The sequence below is a fragment of the Branchiostoma belcheri genome, unplaced genomic scaffold (assembly GCF_001625305.1).
Source record: "Branchiostoma belcheri isolate BF01 breed outbred unplaced genomic scaffold, Haploidv18h27 scaffold5, whole genome shotgun sequence".
Lineage (NCBI taxonomy): Eukaryota > Metazoa > Chordata > Leptocardii > Amphioxiformes > Branchiostomatidae > Branchiostoma > Branchiostoma belcheri.
Window position 1 is genome coordinate 4,342,536 of NW_017804131.1, and position 19,349 is coordinate 4,361,884.

The 19,349-nt window shown below is 41.4% G+C and overlaps 1 protein-coding gene across 1 annotated transcript in view; it reads right to left on the minus strand.

Moving 5' to 3' along the window:
• LOC109479675 (5'-3' exoribonuclease 1-like) overlaps positions 1-18,792 on the minus strand; it is a 39,937-nt gene extending 21,145 nt beyond the window's left edge. Inside the window, exons 1-16 of the mRNA XM_019781664.1 lie at positions 18,516-18,792; positions 17,556-17,687; positions 16,427-16,527; positions 16,119-16,216; positions 8,320-8,429; positions 7,863-7,973; positions 7,622-7,707; positions 7,334-7,421; positions 6,466-6,671; positions 5,825-6,036; positions 5,137-5,256; positions 4,704-4,821; positions 4,414-4,503; positions 3,862-4,018; positions 3,300-3,419; positions 2,170-2,339 (exon numbers count right to left, since the gene is read on the minus strand). Coding sequence (XP_019637223.1) covers positions 2,170-2,339; positions 3,300-3,419; positions 3,862-4,018; positions 4,414-4,503; positions 4,704-4,821; positions 5,137-5,256; positions 5,825-6,036; positions 6,466-6,671; positions 7,334-7,421; positions 7,622-7,707; positions 7,863-7,973; positions 8,320-8,429; positions 16,119-16,216; positions 16,427-16,527; positions 17,556-17,687; positions 18,516-18,590 — 1,994 coding nt within the window. The 5' untranslated portion in view covers positions 18,591-18,792. The remainder of the gene's footprint in view (positions 1-2,169; positions 2,340-3,299; positions 3,420-3,861; positions 4,019-4,413; positions 4,504-4,703; positions 4,822-5,136; positions 5,257-5,824; positions 6,037-6,465; positions 6,672-7,333; positions 7,422-7,621; positions 7,708-7,862; positions 7,974-8,319; positions 8,430-16,118; positions 16,217-16,426; positions 16,528-17,555; positions 17,688-18,515) is intronic.
• Positions 18,793-19,349: the final 557 nt, after the last annotated feature.

The following is a 19,349-nucleotide window of genomic DNA, read 5'->3' on the forward strand; positions in this document are numbered from 1 at the left end:
TCTCCAACATACTGTGCACTTCCTCGTCTACAACCTTTGCTCTGTCCTCCCCAGATATATTTGTGACCCGCTGAACGAACTGAACTGGAGTGGACTCCCATTCTATACGGTAACCCCGAACTGTTTGCAAAAGCCATCTGTCTGTTGAAATCCTTTCCCAGTTTTTCATTGAAAAAGCTGTTCGCCCTGCGTGCTGAACCGGAGAACAGAGCAGAGTCTGATGACGAGGAAGAGCTACTGTTTGTTTGGGCCTTTTGTGCCCTGCGCTGAACGAAACCCCGAGGTTTTCTTACCCCCGGCATTTGACCATGGTCTAGCATTGTTGTAGTTGTTGTTGTTGTTATAGTAGGGACGAAAATTGTAACCCTTTGAGTTTGAGGAGTACTTGTTGTAGTTATAGCTAAACTTTGAGCGGTTGGACTGAAACCTGTCCCTAGCCCTAGCAGTGCTCGAAGGAGCTGGCTTATAAGCCTTACTCAAGGTGCATCTAGCCTGATCGGCTGTATTAACCTTCTCCAAAAAGGTGTCTCCAAACAAGTATTTGGAAGAACCAGTGGGCAAGTCGGTCTTAAAAACATGCTTCATATCCTGTTTCATGTCCCTACCGCACAATTCACGTCTGTACTGAGTCATAGTAGAGGAAGCTGAACCCAAAAAGACCAAGGACGATTCTATCGCTTTGCACACAGCATTTGGGTTCAGGGGATGGTCCGAACCCTTAACTGCCGCTAAAAGCTCCACCAGAGGGTTAGCAGCCATGAGCATCTTATCCTGACAATCACTAAAATTCTTATCCGTATTAACGGTGTCGTGCTTAATCATATTCGCCACTACTGGGTCTAGAATGGGTGCCCGAAGCGCTAACTCCACGCTAGGTGGAGTTGGAAAAGCTTCCTTCCTCTCCTTGAACTCCGCATAAGTCAATTTATGAGTAAAGACCTCGCTCAAAAATGTAGCGACTTGCTCGGGAAGTTCAGATTCTTTCCCTTTCTTATCGTAAGGATTATCGAATGACAAGGAGTTACTAGTACCTTCATCCGACTCTTCAGAGTCCGAAATGGCGATTTCCCCCTCCTCCGAGCACTCTTCCACTTCCGAACCTGGATGCTTGCGCCCGGAACCGACTACGCCGGCTCGGCTGGTCGACGCTACCGCCCCGTCAACGTCCCGAGGTTGACGGGATGAACTGGACGCCTGAGGAAGTCCCAGGCTGGAACTGACCCACTGAAGAAAAGAGGCAGCGTCGAATCCAGGCGGGAAGGGTGTTCCTGGTGGAGGTGGGGGTGGAGGAGACTTTTCCCGACCAAGCTTCGGCATGGTCGGGGAGCCCAACTCCTCCGAGCCCGGAGGAATTTTGGGCCGGGGCAGCGGCAGCTCCGCGCCGTCTCCTTCCTTGACCGATTTTCCCAGTGCCAACGCCGAAGGGGCATTTCGCTCCACAAACGGCGGAATGAGGTTGGAGTTCTTCTCTTTTCCCTCCGAACCTCCAGCTGTAGGAGCGGGGACTTTTCGTTCACCCGACTCCTCTTCCTCCTGTCCGGAGGCAAGTGCAGGCACGCCTGTCTTTTCCACGGCAAGGAATTTTGCCTGCCTAGCGTTGGGAAACTGACCACTTCTCTTGCCATTCCGACCTGTCTGGTCCTCCGAAAGGCTACCTGAATCGCCCCCGTGGGCAGAAGACTTCGTTTTATCCTTCTTTTTGGGCATAACGCCGAAAGAAAATCCGAAAAAATAAGGAGTAGGGAAACAACGTGCACCCCTTGGCGTTCGCACAAGGAAAATGGCGGCGAACATAGTCATTACGTCATGATATCCCGTGATGCTTTGCGATTAAAGCTTTGTACACGTGCGCCACCTAGCGATAAGCATAGGAAATACTGCATAAGGTAAACGATATACCCAAATAGGGAGTGTGCAGGTATAATTGCAAAGTATATTTGGTAAAAATATAAAACGTCCAAAGGACCACCAACAACTACTCTCAACCCCATGATTTTCCTCTCAAAATGTGGAAAATTGTGTTTTCATGGGCTTTAAAATCTCAAATTTGCTCACCGACCCCTCTACATTGTAAGCCCGGGCTGACAGAGAAAAAAGTCAAGCTGGCTAGAGCCATGACATACACCTTTAGTTCTCATATGAAGATAGACATCATGCAAAACTACTTACTTAGCCTTGCAGCATTCTATTTCAGGGAAAACCCCCGGCAGTGAGGAGGGGTAGCAGAAGCTGAGGTTGGGGTCGTAGGTGTACAACATGTGCGGTTTGTGGCCGTTCCTCGCCTTCTCTTCTGAGTTCAGACGGGAGTTACACGGCTTCATCGCATCCAGCAGTCGTTTCTGAAAAGGCATACCGGTAGATTGTAAGTGTACTCGCACAAAACCCAGTAAAGCGCTGGTGCATTGATGATGATGATATACAGCAATGTACTGTGCTTTGCAGTTGTACTAGTACTAGATACATGTACATGAATAAAGGTGTGTAATATCAAAAATACATTATAGTTTTTATTTGTACAAGTTTGATTCACTATCCCTAACACCGACAAAGTTACATTGTTTTCTGTTCCAGACTAGATTTTGTCACTTTTACATACTGGTATCAGCATGTCGGCAGAACGTACCGCGCCTGCGCAAAACCCCCATTTTTCACGGTTTTCGTTGGATTTTTGGTCAACAGAATTTTGCCTGTTGCAGATGATATTTTTTCCAACATAACATTTGGAAACTACAGACGGAGTGTTTACCTTAGGCCACACCAATTTAATTTCTTGGTTAACGGATTCGCCGCTTCATTTTTTTCTGATTTTATTTGCAAATAAAAATAAAAATTTAGAATCAACTGCAAACTACTCATATTTTGCCCTGAACAGTTGAAAACAGTCCTTTTCATCCTAGTTGTTGCAGTTATTCCATCTTTTAATGCAATGGTATCATTATAAGTTCAAAATTCACTGTTTAAATTTTGAACGAGCATGGTGTGTTGACTTCATGGCTCCTATCGTACCATTTTGGGCCATAATAGGATGCCTAGGCCTGTTTTTATTTTTATTTTTTTTTCGCCCGCCCGCTCCATTATTTTTGTAGAAAAATCCGTTAACCAAGAAATTAAATTGGCGTGGCCTTATATGCGCGAATACGACCTTATATGAGACGTTCTGCTGATTCAGTGCTGTGCACAAAACATTACAGGTTTCGTGCAGGTGCAGTACGTTCTGCTGACGTGCTACTGGTCTCCTAAGTACCCAAAGGCCCCATAGAACACACCTCATATGAACTCCAAGGCCCCATAGGACTTACCTCATCAATGAAGGGAATGAGAACAACAGCCTCCCACTCCTGCATTTTCCCATTCAGGTCTGTCTCAAAGTCCACAGGGTAGTACTCAATGATGGGGGACTCCTCCATAACCATCAGGCTCTAACAGAAAGCCGGAAAAAATTGTGAGCTCCAGTTCCCTGTCATTTTTGTCATGGTGTCAAAAATGTGTTCTGTTGAGATCCAACCTCGGTTACAGTTATATAGCGAATTGATGTCTAGCTTCTCACAATAAGATATGAAGACATGCATTTTTGTATGATGTGTGACATATATTATACAACATCTTTAAATGGCAAATGTATGGATCAGTACTCTTAGTATCACTGCGGCAAAGATACATGTATGCCAAAAATCAGTTAATCAAGCAACAGTACTGGAAATAATAATGGAACAGTCAGACATTTCAGTAAGCATCCACTACCTTATGTCAGTTTCTAACCGTTTTTTGGCATATCTTGATACTTGGATGTCTAACCTTCATCAACATACACTACATGTAGTTACGTATACAAAGAATGAGGGGAGCTCTTTTTTTACTTACATGGTATGGACTGGGCAGATGTTTTCTACTGGCTGCAGGCAAAACTCCCAACAACTGTTCAAATGGCAAGAAGGGCTTCCCCATGTCAAACACCAGCTTCATGTTGGCTATGTTCACAATGTCAGTCAGGTAAGGGGCATAGTGGAACGGGTAGTACCTGGAACACAGGACACAATTCAGGTTGTTACTGCTGATGTACTTGAATCTACTAGATTTTACGCCAAGTATGCTTCCTTGTGGAACACACTGTTTATGGCAATTGATAGCTAAATGGAAGTCACTGATTACAATGTTCTATCATATCTAGGACATTATAATGTCCTTGATCATATCAAGAAATTTGGTCACTACAGTTAGGAAAATACTGCACGAATTTACAGCAGTATTTTCATTCTAAGTAGCTTTCTAAACCTTTCTCTTTGTAAAAAGATTACTATAAAAGCATCTTTTGAAATTTCTAAGCAATGATTCTATTTAGTGTGTCAGAGGGAAACACTTAACAGTACAGTGTACGGCATTCGGTAACAGTAAAAGAAGGCCATCAATACTAACCAACTCCACGACTGGACTCCATTGTAGTAGTAGTGTAGGATCCACTGTATAGCCAGGACATACTGATAGGCTAGGTCTCTCAGGATCTCACTAAGCACAGCAAGGAACAAAATTTACAATTATTTATGTAACATTTTCTAAATGCACAATGTCAATTACTATTTGCAAAGAAATGCTTATCATTAATCTATGTTTACAGCATGCATTGCTGAAATAAAATTCTTCAGTTATAAGAAGGATGATCATGAATGATCTCATCAGAGATTAAAAAGATAAATATACATCCTTACTCAGTAACTTTCTCAAACTTGAACTTGTTCTCATAGTAAGCAATTCTGTGCAGCAAGAAATCGGCCTCAAAAGAATCATCCACATCTTCCTGCTCTTCCCTTCTGCCTTCAGCCAGAGCTGCAAAACAGAGAACACAAATCAACACCTAATATGTACAAGTGACCATTAACCTTCTCCCTGCTGCCTAACCCCACAGCCAATACAAGTTTGGTGCTAAATAGCTACCTTAGTATTCTGAAGGTTAAGTCAAGCCTGTTTGTAATTATACTGTAGTTACCAGCATGTTTGTGCATCACAGGTAAACTACCTCATGGTTTAACTACATACACTTCAAATCTTTGGGACAAAAACTGATTCTCTCTTTCTCAATGAAGATAAAAACCAGGCAATCTTTTTAATCTATGATGGATTCAATCTTTTAGGGAAACAAACCTTTTGCTACAGATATGGCTGGGTCTTCCTCTGTCTCTTCTTCATCTACGATGGAGTCATCTAGTAGGGAGTCGTCCGTGTTGTCTCCGAGAGCACCAAACTGGTTACTGAGTCGCAGCCCTAAAGTTAGCACAGGCATCATGTCAGTAACACTGGTCTACTGATACAGTACAGATGCTGCTTGCTCAACTTTCATCTCCTGCAGTTCCCAAGATCAGGTCCAATTTTTTTTTTAATGGCAGTCAAGAATGTTTAGTTTTTAGTGCCATCTGCCAAGTTTGCTTTTTGACACACACAATTCATTTTGAAAAAAAAAAACAGAATTTTATTACTTTTAAAGGGGCTAGTCCTATATCCTGTTTCTCTTCAAATTCTGAATCTTTATTTCTTGGTTTTGTTTCTGTTTTTTCATTGTTTCATTGCTTGTGTTGGTACATATACTAAAAACTCTCCATAGCCAGAGTAATAAATAATGATAAGAATGATGATCCAGTTTTCATAACAATCCATTTGCAGCTTGTGATAACAGAATGTAGAAACAAGAATGAAGACAAAAAACAAACTGGATGGTGCATGAGCCAACAAATAAAATGGACAGAAATGAACACAAATACAGTAACGCATGACTGCACACAGGAAAAAAATGAAAACTTCATAACCAAAACAAAACATAACAGAAGAGCCTTGCCTGATACACGTTTCTTCCGCTTACCGCCTGTAGACGGGAGCGACGGCCTCCCATTTGCTCGCTGCGGCGTGCTGGATTTCCTCGCTCCGCCGCCCTTCCGTCCCCTCGTGGGCGTGGCTCCCGTCTTCCCGGCCAGCCAGTTCAGGTCGCTAAAGATCTCACGGAAGTGTTCTCGGTCAAATGCTGCCAGAGCTTCCAGGAACTTTCCAAACCTGTTAGGTTCCAAGAAATGATAATGCAGAGATACTATGTGTAAACCAATCTACATAACGTCAACCTACAGGATAGAGGCAAATGGCTGGCTGCCATGCATCAAGCCTCAGCATCGGTGTGCAAGCATGTTTAACACTTGGAAGACGGGGAACAACAGATGCTAAACTGGATAGTGAGTGTGTGTGTGTGCGTGCGTGTGTGTATCCACTGACTATACTACTAATAAGTTATTGACTCTTGCATAACACATTTTGTCAGTGCTACTAGCAGTCAACACAACTTTTAGATCATACAAGACCTCACCTACCATCAAAATAACACAATTTAAGGATGTTGCTTTAGCATTCTCCCTGCTGATTATCCCCATAAACCACAGAAATATTCCATGACAAGGCTGCCTCAGCAGTCTGAAGGTTAATACAGCACACCTGTGAAGGTTCAGAGTCCCTGCTTCATTGAGGTACCCGTCGAGAGTGGGCATGACGTTGATGTATGTCCTGTAGAGTAGAGGCAGCCCGCTGTGGTGGATGTGGAGGTTAGGCAGGTGTGGGATGAAGTCATTTCCCACCAGGAATCCCATCAGGACCCAGTCATCGATGATTCTCTCCAGGTCATAGCCAAACGACAACTTATCCTGTCAACAACACAGGTCCATTACAAACATTCTTGATAAAGTACATCCACAAACTCTATCAACCTTTTAAAGGCATCCTGTGCAGTTTTTAGGGCTTGGAAACCAGATTTTTCAAAGTCAATATTCTAGCTATTTATCTACATACTGAGTTGAAACAACACTATCCCAGTGTATATTGACCCTCATAGAGTAAAAATATCCAAAATTCTGACAGAAAATTGTTACTGGAAGGACCCTTGGCTGATTTTAGGGTTCATCCCATAAAATAAAGGACTCATTTTGGGACCTGTGTCTGCAGTTTTAAATACCCAAAGTATGAAATACTGATTGAAATGCGCTAATGTGAAGCAGTATGTGTCAGCATTATAAAGATTACCTTATTCAGAATATTTCCAGTTTTGCTGCCCTGAAATCGCATTGGATGCCTTTAAAACACCTGACAAAGCAAACACTCAGTTCCTACTATCTTGAATATATAGTACTAACTTAAAATGAATGTTTTGATCAATATAATCTTCACACTTGAAAGCACATACAGTATTTGATTAGGTATATTGTTATATACTGCACCCCTACCAGGACTTCCACCATATCCTTGGCATTTGTTTCCTCATTTATAAATTCATAAAGCAGTAGTCCAGGATCTGGCCATGCTGTCTCACCTTCAACTCCTGGAACTCAAAATCCAGGTACTCCCTCATCAGGGACAGGTGCAACAGGTGGAAGGTGATTTCTTCTGGGACGGAAATTCTACAAAGGACATAATTCATAAATATCATCTCTCATTCAAACTGGCCTTTTATGAATGACAAAGAACAAAAACGTGAAATGAAAGAGACTTGAGCATGTACAGAATATTCTAATACTGGATTTCCAAAAAGATTCTTCTTAACAGTATATTCCAGTGACTGAAACAATTTCAACACAGAGTAAATCACAGATGTCTTTACCTTTTCTGAGATTTCTTTCCACCAAATTTCACCTCCTCTCTCAGCAAGGAGAAATGTGGTTCATGAGAGGTAAGTCCTAACATGATCTGTAAAAAATAAAAGTTTTTTTAATAAATGAAAATAATTAACGCTACAAGTACTATTAGTACCGGTACAACTACTTAGCTCTTACCTATAGTCATATCCAGGTAATAAGATATGTAACTATCAATTTAGAGCATCTACAAGAGGTATGACTGACCAGATCAGCGTCTAGGCCGTACAGACAGTGCCGGGTGTTGGCGTTGTACTCCGGCCGAGACTTCTCGTAGCGGATAAACTCCATGATCTTGTGTTCACCTTCACCTGGAGACTGTTGGAAAGCAAAGGCAATATGTTAACAACACCTGAAGAAATGCATCCGATGTTTAAATTACAACATCTCTTACAAGTAACTATCTTCTGCAACAATGTTTTTTCCCATCTATCATAAAAATTTGTGACATATTTCTAGTCTTATGACTAACATACATAATTTCCCAGCTAAAGCAAAAACTTCTGTCTTTTTTAGAAAATCTGCAAATATAGATTGAAGATTGACATCTCTACAATTGGTAATATGCGCCAAATTTTGACCTCTGTAGGGTTCTTAGGATTCGTATGACTCACTCACATTCTAGAAGATTCCATTGGTTGCTACCTAACTTAATTACTAGTACCTCATGTCCAGACAGATAAACCCTGATGCCCTGCCACATCCTGTCAGTGGTGATCTTCTTGTTCACAAAGTATTTCAGCTGTTCGTTCAGACGCACCATGAAGTGAGTACCTGAAACACAAGGTGCAAAATCAGAGGTCATCACACAAAAATGTTCACCCTTTATTTTCTTCTGTTACCAGCAACTGAACTAATAGTCTAGGCGATCGGTGCAAAATATGGGTAGAATTGCTCAGTTTGTGATAAAAGCATGAGACTTGGCATGCTGAAGCATGAGTACCTAATTAACATTTTCAGGGGTGGAGCCATTGCAAAAAGTGTGTTACTTAGCAACGGTTGCTAGGCAACTTGTTTTTCCAACAAAACAGTATTATTGCCTTCTAAGTATGCCTAAAAACCAAATATATTGTGCAAAAATAAGGTGTATTGCTGTATCTGACATCACTTTGTATGTTTAAGTCAATCTTAAGCCATTTCAAAACAAAACTCACCATAAAAGGCTGGTTTTGGGGGGAATTATAGGTCGAAAAATGTATAAAGTAGATTTTATAATCATGCATATTGTCTCGTTACCTATGGGGCCTTGAAAAGCATATTTGATTGATAGAGCTGAACATTCTCTGAATGGTAAACTTTAAATTTCAAAAATCCATCAGTTCTATCAGGAGATATAAGTGTTTGAAGAATGACACATCTACAGACTTAAATCAGTAGATTGGTTGCTATGGCCGTTGCTATAGGGACGGCTTAATTTTTGGGCTGTGGTCATTTTGGCTTTTGTGCCACTACATTAAGGTCCAACGGCATGAAATTTGGCATGAGGATAGCTTGGTTTTATGCGCAATAATTGTGAATTTTATGTTTTAGATTCATGCCTGAAAACTTGTATGATTTAGCTTATTTTGGGTAAAAATAAGCGAAAATGTATATTATTGGCTTCTGTACAACTATATGACGGCCAAATAACCCAAGTTTCTGTATGGGGATAGCTTGGCACTATGCACTAAGATAGTGTGTTTCATGTTTTTGATGCAGACTTAAAGCTTGAAAAATTCCATAATTTAGCTTTTTTCGTTGAAAATAACCAAAAGTGTATACAATATTGGCTTCTGACGCACTGTATTATGGTCTCGTCAATTGAAATTGGGCATAGATGGACAGGGGGATAGCTTTGGGGCACTTTTATTAGGTACAGGCATTCAGAATCCTATTATTCAGCTTATATGAGATAAAATAGCCAAAATGGATTTTACTAGATTAGTTTGTGCAACTTTATTACGACCTAATGACCAAATAGTTGGCATGGGGATAGCACGGATTGTTGAAACAAACCAAGATTCAATTACATCTTTATCAAGGTTAGCATTTAACAAGATCTCAAAGTCAACCCATACAACCATATGTCAAGATTTACATCAAAATATATCAAGATATCAGCTTGGGCATTTTCTCTGAATGCATTAGGACATCTGCTAATGAATGTTTTCCGAAGTCCTAGATAGAGTAGCATCCACAACACTATCAGTCACTTCTTCTTGAAAAAAGTAAAGTATCATGTAGCATTTTCCGATTACAAAAAGTCTAATACCTAGATATAAAATTCAATTAATGCTACAATTGTCAAGTTAAAATAACGTCCTAAGATGAGTAAATCGACATATTTTACGTTATATCATTAACATAATATTACATTCCTTTATGCATTGTTACAATCCCCCTTGCAAGTGCAGTACATGGTACATTTCAGTTGGGCTCGTGCACATTTACAGTCTTCACACCGGGTCCTACACCTGCACTGCAACAGCTCTGGGCATGATTCTCTAGCCTCAGGCAGGTTCGTCCACAAAGGCCTCCATTCCTCTGGGCATGTCCATCCCCACTCTGCAGGGCAAGGCAACTGGCGACAGGCCATGGTACAGTTGCCCCAGTGGTGGCCACCTTGTAGAACAGCTCTCCTGATATGTTGTTGAAGGGCGGCCTTGGTGGGAGGGAGTGCTGACATCTGTCGGCCTTTACGTGTGAACAGCAGCTTTCTGACAGTATCAATTGAGTTATATGTTGATGTCCGGTCATACAGTAGGATTGTGAAGTACTCAAGAGCAGCTTCTGCATCACTTGATACTTGGTCTGGTGCATTGTGCAGGTCATAGAATGTGCTTGTGATTTCATCATGTGTTTCCCACACTTTCCATGCTGTCTTCTTTCCCACTTGAGCAAACTGGGACACGGTGTCACAGCCTGTAAAGGCATGGAATACAGGGAGTGCCATGGATTTTTGTGGTCCAAGTGATTCGCATATCTCATGCGCTGGGATGTAGCGGAATTCCTTGCCCGTGCCAAATGCTATCCAAAGCTCTATCTCACCTAACTGCTGTACCGCTGCCACGGCAAGAACAACGACATCAGTATCCACAGTACGAACCATTATCTTCCGAAAGCCTTCTGCAGCTGCATCAGCAACATGCACCATAATCCTTGAGTCTGCTTCCTCATGATTGCATGGAGCAATGCGGGATGTATCCCTTGGAGGCACACACTGTACGTTGGGGCCATCTGTTAAAACCAGAGGGTGGTCTGCTGATGCACAATCCACCAAGGTTGCAGTTAGGAATTCAAACAGCTCAATCTTGTTGCTATTGAGGCGAAGAAACTGTTGCCAGTTCTTTGGTATGGGACTTGACCCTTCCACGCGTCTTCTCTGACTTGGTCCCGCAGCCCGCTTTTCCCTGGTCTGTGACTTCAGGCTGTTGTCGAAGTACCGGTCCCAAACAATGTCTGCACGTTGTACGTGATTCTGTTCCCTGTTTACATATGGAACAAATAGCTTTGTCGCATATTCGTCAAAAGTCTTGCATGCACCCGGTCTGAGAATGTTTACAAGGACCGCACCATCCATGATCATCACATCTGCATCTGGCCTTGCATAGATGGTGGACTCAGCAACACGTTCCTCAAGACAACACATGAGGTCTGCCTTCTTTCCCAGACGTAAGTGCCCATAGGATGAGAGGGAAGGAGGAAACGGGTGATTTTCATGTGCAAAGAAGTTGTCAAGGTCTCCATCTCTTGTTTGACATGCTATGTATAATCTTGCAAACAGAGAAGATTCATTCTTGAGGAGATTGATCTTCATACAGGCATTGTTTGGTTTCTGAAAATGTTCATTGAACAATATCACCTTGTTTCTGCTGATGCCAGCAGTTATTGCCTTGGCATTTGATTTGAGACGCTCGTGTACAAAGGTTTGATACTGCTCTTGGCCCTTGATCTTTACATTTGACAGGAACTCTACCGATTCCTTCGACATGATGTCCTTAGTATGTAGCCTGAGAAGGTCCTGACTTTCTTCTGTAAACGGGTTACCCATTTCTCCCATCGTGGTTACCAGTGCCTTTACTTGCGTAGCAAAAAGCTTTTGGGTGGAGTTAGTTTGCTCATGGTGTTTTTTCTGATAAGCACCTTCCTTTTTCCCTGTCATAGATTTCTCAAATTCAGAAATGACACGGACAAGTTCTGGCCCTGCTACAGCCCATCGCAGAATGGCATCGGCATCCTGTGTCAAGCCAATGATCCCACCATCTTCTTTCATCAAGCCATTGTTTTGCTCATGTCCTTGATCAATAGCCAAGAGGGAAAACTTTCGTCTGGACTTGGACATGACGAACTTGCCGGATCGGAATTCTTGAGCAACATCAGGATGGGTACTGTCTAGGTTACACATGTCTCTCACGTGAACTGGCATCCATCGGGCGTAGTGTGTATGATTCAGAGCAAACAGCCAAGGGGTCAGCTCAGTTAGCGTGTCCCTATACAAGTCAAAGTTGCCTGTTCGTAATGAACGAACGAATGCCAAGACAAGCAACTCCAGCTCAAGCGTCGTGTACCAGTACATGAACTGTGGGTGTTCAGCCTTTCGCTGTATGCACCAGACATCAAAACTCATCGGAGGACCATATGTAGTAGTCGTGACATACTCATCATATGCCTTCCTCAGCAATAGATACAAGACACAAGCAGTGACTTGATGGGCATGCCGGGTACGTGTGATGTGTGATGCTTTCAGGAATGACTCAGCTGTACCAGAGGTTGCAAGCTTTGCCTCTTGAATAGCTTCGACCCAACCGCTACCTTCCAGCCATTGGCCCAGCATTTTGAACGAAGTCATTTCTATGTGTAGTCCACCCAGCAGTATGACAAACTTGTCCTCACCATACAGGCTGTCCATACACCATTGGAGTTGTTTCATTTTAGCGAAAAGTGGCTGGTCTACACTTATGACTGGAATCTGGCCGGGGTTTGCATATTGCACAGCTGCCTTAATGACATCGAAGCAATGTCGCATCATGGACGGGGAATTGGCCTCTTCAGAAAACAGTGGCAGCATTGCATTGACGGATGGCACGGTGTCTGATTCTTCTATCTGGTTGGCATGGTAAGCAGCCCAAGACACATTTGATTCAGAGGATATGTCATCTGCATATAGTTCCTCAACGTGACTCAGCCAGCAAACCTCTTTTTCCATCTCTACCTTCAGAGTATCAAGGCTAGATGTCATGTTTCCAGCATAGAGTGGAACATACACGTCACTTGATGGGAGACCTGTTGGCTTTACTTCAGTGTAGACTATGGGCAAATCCATCACTTTTCTTTGACCCTTCACAGTTGTTATTGTATTGGTGAAAGTACTGTTGCTCTCACTTGAGATGTTGTTGTCCACGGAATTCTGAAACAAGGACAGGCTGGTACCATGAAATGAACCGGTAGATGTGGAAGAGCTGGGGTTGTGATCAATGTTATCGGCAGCAGCCGTGATGAACTGCCCTTTTTGAATCTGGGGAGGGCATACTGTGCCAATATGCTGATAGTAGTCGCAGACATTATTACCCAATGAAGTGACTATATCCATGATACGATCATAGGAGGCTGAGACTCCAAGATCGAACAGACTATCGACAAGCTGCCGCTTCCTTGTTAGTGCATGGACTTTAAGTCCCACGAAGACTGGAAGAGGCACTTCACGATCCCTGTTGTGAACGACTTGATGTACTTTTACATTGTTACGATGTCTTTTGACACAGTTGTACATCAAAAGTTGTGCAATGGATAGGACTGGCTGGCTGAGATTTGCGTCATAGGTCTGATGCGTTATGTTGGATCCATTGATGATCATGCCGACAAGTGATAACAGTGACCGAGGAACAGATTCTACCTGGCTGTCATGATCAAAATACCCGGAGAATTCTACCTTTTGATCAAATATCTCCAGTCTTATCATGTTTGCAATTTTTGTCATTGCGACACTTTGCTCATCTCTGTCATTTTGGTACCCATCACGAAGCGTAGTCCCCACATCATCCTCATATGCCATGTACACATCTCTACCCTTCTTGTATGCCCGCATACTTGTAAGATGTATAAGTATTCTGTCTTTGAGATGAGTACTATTCACGCGTCTTGATGGATCCAGTCCAAACTGGTCCAGTCTCTTGGTGTACAGCTGTACTAGGTCAGCAAGTCTGAAAACCTTTACTCCGTCATCGTGCCTCCTCTCCTCTATGTATGATATTAGCTCCGCCAATGCAAGGCCTTGGCACGTTTCTTCATTTGAAAACCCCGGATCCTGAGGGACTGCGCTTCTTGCTTTATTATACAGGTTGGCAAGACATCTTGCGTGATACTTCGCCTCAAGGGCAATCAGATCCCCAGCACTAAGTTTTGCAAGTAAATCTTCATCTTGCAATGCATAAGCACACTTCCTCACACGGTCGTCAAGCTGGAATGTAGATGCTTCATGAAGTGGCTCTTTTGTCCCTCCTTTGGCACAAAAGAAGCACAAGCTATTGTCCAGAGGTACGTCCAAGACATCTGTATTTCCAGTTGTCGGTGTGCTACGCGTGAATACTCGTTTTGGCCTTACAATGGTTGTTTCATCGTCTTCACTGCTTTTCCGCTTTCGCTCCTTAGCACGTTCCAGTTTAGTATTACTAAGCTTTAAGTAACACGATTTATGCCACTTTGCATGTTGTTCTGTAAAGGTGGACACGATTCCATTTCCATTGTCCAGATTTGCAATGTCTATCTTAAGTGGCAAGCAGTCCAGTTCCTCAAATTGGATAATATTCTTCGCTATGGTTTCGTAACCAGCCTCAGTAGGACATGTTAGAGGTTCCTTCGAGTTTATCTGACAAAGGGCACATATTGACCAGTCAGTTGACATGTTTAACGTTGCGGTGAGACCTGTAAATAAAATAGATTTATTGCAGTATGGCTTTTTACGTTATCAGTTGTGATGGCAGTGCTATTTTTCTAGTTTCACATCTTTATCCTTTACAAATATCTGTAAATTTGAAGATAGAGCTAATGATTTTATTCCTTCTCCAAACCATTTGTTAAAACCTTTGTGAATACAAAACGTATTACTTTGCCTGCCCTCTGCGTATAGTATTTTCACTCGTACGGAATAGCTCAACCTTACTATAGACATTTCTGTATTGGGACCACGGACATTGCCCTAACTGATGCTGGATATCGTTAAACATCTTTTGACAGAAAAGAGAAGCACTCACCTGACTTGAAACATGACCCCTTCACAAGGTGCGCACAGGAAAAGTGATTTGAATCCGTAACAGATGGGATCTAGAACAGGGGATCTAGAACAGGTGTTCTACTGTTCTGTTCCATTGTTCTTTTCACCGTGTAGCAAAGTTGTGAATCCTACTACAAGTACAACATGTTGTGAGTATGCCAAACGCGTTCTTACCAACAACCTTAACAGCGCTTCTAAAGTTTTTGTAAAAATCCTCTTGTAAGAGAGAAATATTGCATCATTTTTATATGCAGACACCAGGCATCTCTTACCTGCATTTCTGTACACACAAACAACGCAAAAGCTGGCAGAAAAATAAAATTTTAGCATCTATTCCTGTGCATACCACAGCCCAAGCCGTCCCTAGCAACGGCCATAGCAACCAAACTACTGATTTAAGTCTGTGGATGTGTTAATCTTCAAACACTTATATCTCCTGATAGAACTGATGGATTTTTGAAATTTAAAGTTTACCATTCAGAGAATGTTCAGGTCTATCAATCAAATATGCCTTTCAAGGCCCCATAGGTAACGGGAAAATATGCATGATTATTAGATCTAATTTCTACACTTTTCTATTAAAAATTCCAAAAAGTATCAGCTTTTTGAAGCTCATTGTGCTTTACAATGGCTTAAAATTTATTTAGATTTAAAAAGTGATGTCAGATACAGTAATACACCTCATTTTTTCACATTATAATTGGTTTTCAGGCACAAATTAGCAGGTACTAGCTTCCTAATACATTGTTTTCTTGGAAAAGCATGTTGCCTAGCAACAGTTGCTAGGCAACGGACAGTTCGCGATGGCTCCACCCCTGATATTGTTTCTAGTGTCGTGTAGAACATTTGTGCCAAGTTTCATGCTTTTATCACCATTTGAGCAATTTTCGCACCGATCGCCTAGGCTATAAGGATATGTGACAGGTATCAAAATACCAGGCTATGTGACATATTATGACATGGCAATATGTGCCTCAAAAGGAGGTATGGGAGGAGCTAGGGTCTATGGTAAGTAAGGTACTACCGCTATTCTTTTATTGTCCATTGGATTAAAGTAACATCAAATTTGCAAAATGTATATCTATGTATAAAGATACATAGCATAAATCACTCTGGCATATCTACAAATCCTAGCAATTTTACTTACTACAAATCAGCGGACTCAATCAGAACTGGAAGTTGAGTGGAATAATAAAACCACTAAAACTACTAACCAGGGGTGATACAGTTGGAGTCAAATCTCTCCTCCTTGGGAAGAATCTCTCCCTTCTCCAGGGCCTTCTTCTGGTTTTCTTCAGCTTCACGAGCAGACCTGTTTTTTTTTTCAAAAGAAACAACTGTAAGTCTTATGCGTTCAAGATTAAAACTTTTAAAACCCACATCTTTACATATAAAACTTTTTACTTAAAGTGTTACAAATTTAATCTTTAGCATGCCCTGCATCAATTTTTTTTGTATGAACTAATATGAATACAGAGCACTGCTATAATTAAATTAGTGTACTAAAAACTAAAAGTCTGACCTGAACCTCCTGCCTCTCTGCTGGTTCATCTTGGCACGAGGAGCGACACCGTCCACCGCCATGAAGAACACTTTCCTCGGCTTGATGATACGGAACAGGAACTACAAGTACATTACAAGGAGAAAATAGATCATCAACCCATGCTTCAGTATCAGTACGTTGCTCTTATTAAACAGCATTTCCTTCAATTACTACCAATATACTAGTACATTGCAATTTGCACATACAATACATACATAATTTAGTACTATGGAACCTGATTCAATCATTCATTCTATAATGGACATTCTGAGCCTGATATTCTGGGACATTACTCTTACCATTTCAGTTATTTTCAATATAGTTACCAACTTGATCTTTCGCAAAACATCCGAAGGCATGCACATCTCTGTGGTCAGGATAAGTTTCAGAAAAATGATTTGGTCCGTGCAATACTGGTCATTAGTAAGTTCTCTCTCTTTGATGAAAAGGATGCTTATAAAATGTGTTGTCAAGAACAAGTATATATATGAATAAGTGCTTTATGCACCAATCCTGACCAATACATGCATTTCTAGAAGATGAATATATATGATAAGTGTATTTTAATGTGAATAATTGATAATGTTTGTATTTTTTTTACTTTGTATGCAAATTTTTAAAGCTGCTTATAAATTCAACAAAATTCAGGCCATATGTAAGTCTGCCAGTTGAATAAAGATTCATTCATTCATTCAAAGCTAGTGCTGCATACCGGTTCACTGGACTTGGATCCGGACTTGTAAGAATGTTTAGGTTCAAGTCCAAAAAAAACTAAAAGTCAAGAACCGAGTCCGGACTTATTACCATAAAAGGCCATTTCACATACCCCTTTTCTTTCCAAACCACCTAAAACCTTCCGTAGATTGCAAAATCTTTGCTGCAAAATGAAGAAAACATTGCCATCGGGCATCGTCAAGTACCGGCCTCCATGTTATGTGGCCAAAGGTTCACCTAGACAACATTGCAAGGTTGCCAACATGCAATTTGGTATATGCCATGGGTTTAGGTCCAGACTGAACCTAAACCTCTGGACTTGAATCCGGACCTGAACCTAAATGTGGGTTTAGGTATGCACCACCATTCAAAGCATGCTAAGTCTCTGGCACACCTCGATGTAGTGGAAAATATCAGCAAAGATCTTCTCCTCAGTGATCCTGAAGTGAGGGTTATCATCGTCAGGGTGAGAACACTGGTGGATGATTCCGTTCATGTCCAAGTACAAGTTGTCAAACTCTGGGATCTGAAAAAAAAAAGAGAAATGACTTTACATTTGAAGCAATTCATTGTCTTAACATTTGAGCAAATTATAATACAGTATATAGAAGTTCTTTTGAACAGACATGCCTACCTAACAGCACGTCGGCAGAACACAGAACCCTGTATTTTCGCGTTTTTCGTTGGGTTTTTGGTCAACGTTGCATCAGAATTTTGCCTGTTGCAGAGGATATTCTTTCCGACACAACATTTGGAAAGTACTGTCGAAATGCTAACCTTATATGACTATATCATGAGCGAATACAACCTTATATGAGACTTTCTGCTGAAATGCTATGTACAATACATTACGGGTTTCGCGCAGGTGCAGTACATTCTGCCGACGTGCTCTACCTAACTCATGTATGGTGAAGGGTGAAAAGTCATTTGTAAGTGAATCACGTGAATAATGGCAGTATTATAATATAATAATGCTGTAAGTTGTGTTTAGTCTAGGGATTTTCAGTGTTGGAGAGCAACAAACATGATAAATCAAAGTTATTCATATATAAACACAGACTAGAAATATTTATGTGTTCAAAGTGGTAGAATATGTCACTACATAAATTATGGACAGACTCATCGCGATATAATTTCTTTCGCGATTTCGTAACTCGATGATTGATGTGATTTATAACATCTGCCTTCCACCCGGATCCCTTCTTTTTCATAACAAATTTCATAACATCGTCAAGATAGATATTATATACAAGTGTCAGGCTATTCTTGCAAGCGATGAAGGATTTATCTGAGAAAGGTGGTTAACATTATTCATTTAAGATGGGCTGGAAAATGTGATGTAACGTCGGCCTACCTGATTTTCCTTGACAACTTCGCTGAGGCAAGGGTACCTCTCGCTAGTCCAGCGGTAGAATTTCGGCACTCCCATCCTTCTTGGTCTGGTTAGAGACTCCCAGTTATGTCCTGCTCAAAATGTATGGCTTTTGCCCAATTAGCGCACAATTTTGCGGAGTAAAAACGGAAAATCTGTTGGAGAAACGCGATTTTCTATTTCAGAAAGCGGCCATATTGAAAGTTTCGGCTCATGTTGTCAAATCAATTGTCATTGGATGGAGCTAACCAATCAGGAAACGCCTAAGAAACCCGTCCTGTGAATCGATTTCGGACGATGACACTATCGTGTAGGGGTGTTCCGGCTCGCATTGCAGTTTGCTCTTTCCCTCTCTCATTCTATGAACAACGTTTAATTTTTGTAGCAATAATCTTATAACGTTACAGAAAGGAATGATATCACCGTAAATAATCAATGCAAAGGAAATTAATAGAATTTTTTTATTAATAACGTGGTCGTCAAATATATGCCTAACGTTAGGTGTCAAACTTCGGGCAATGTTATAAAAATTGTTTGGACAAATATACTACGAATACAACTTAACTACTAGTACAATGTAGTTTGTAATGCGCGTGCCTATATCTATTAGCATCACCGGTAACCAAATATTGGCCACCTTTGCCCTCTACTAGTAACAGTAACTTGCCAAACGAGTTTTCTGACGCGTACTAGTATACCATCTCAGCCTTGACACCTCAACTAACTTGACAGGCGACCAGGTCCTGATATAAACATCGCATTTTACCATGTCAGATCAAGTGCAAGGTCACGACCAAGACGTCTTGGCCAAGCTTA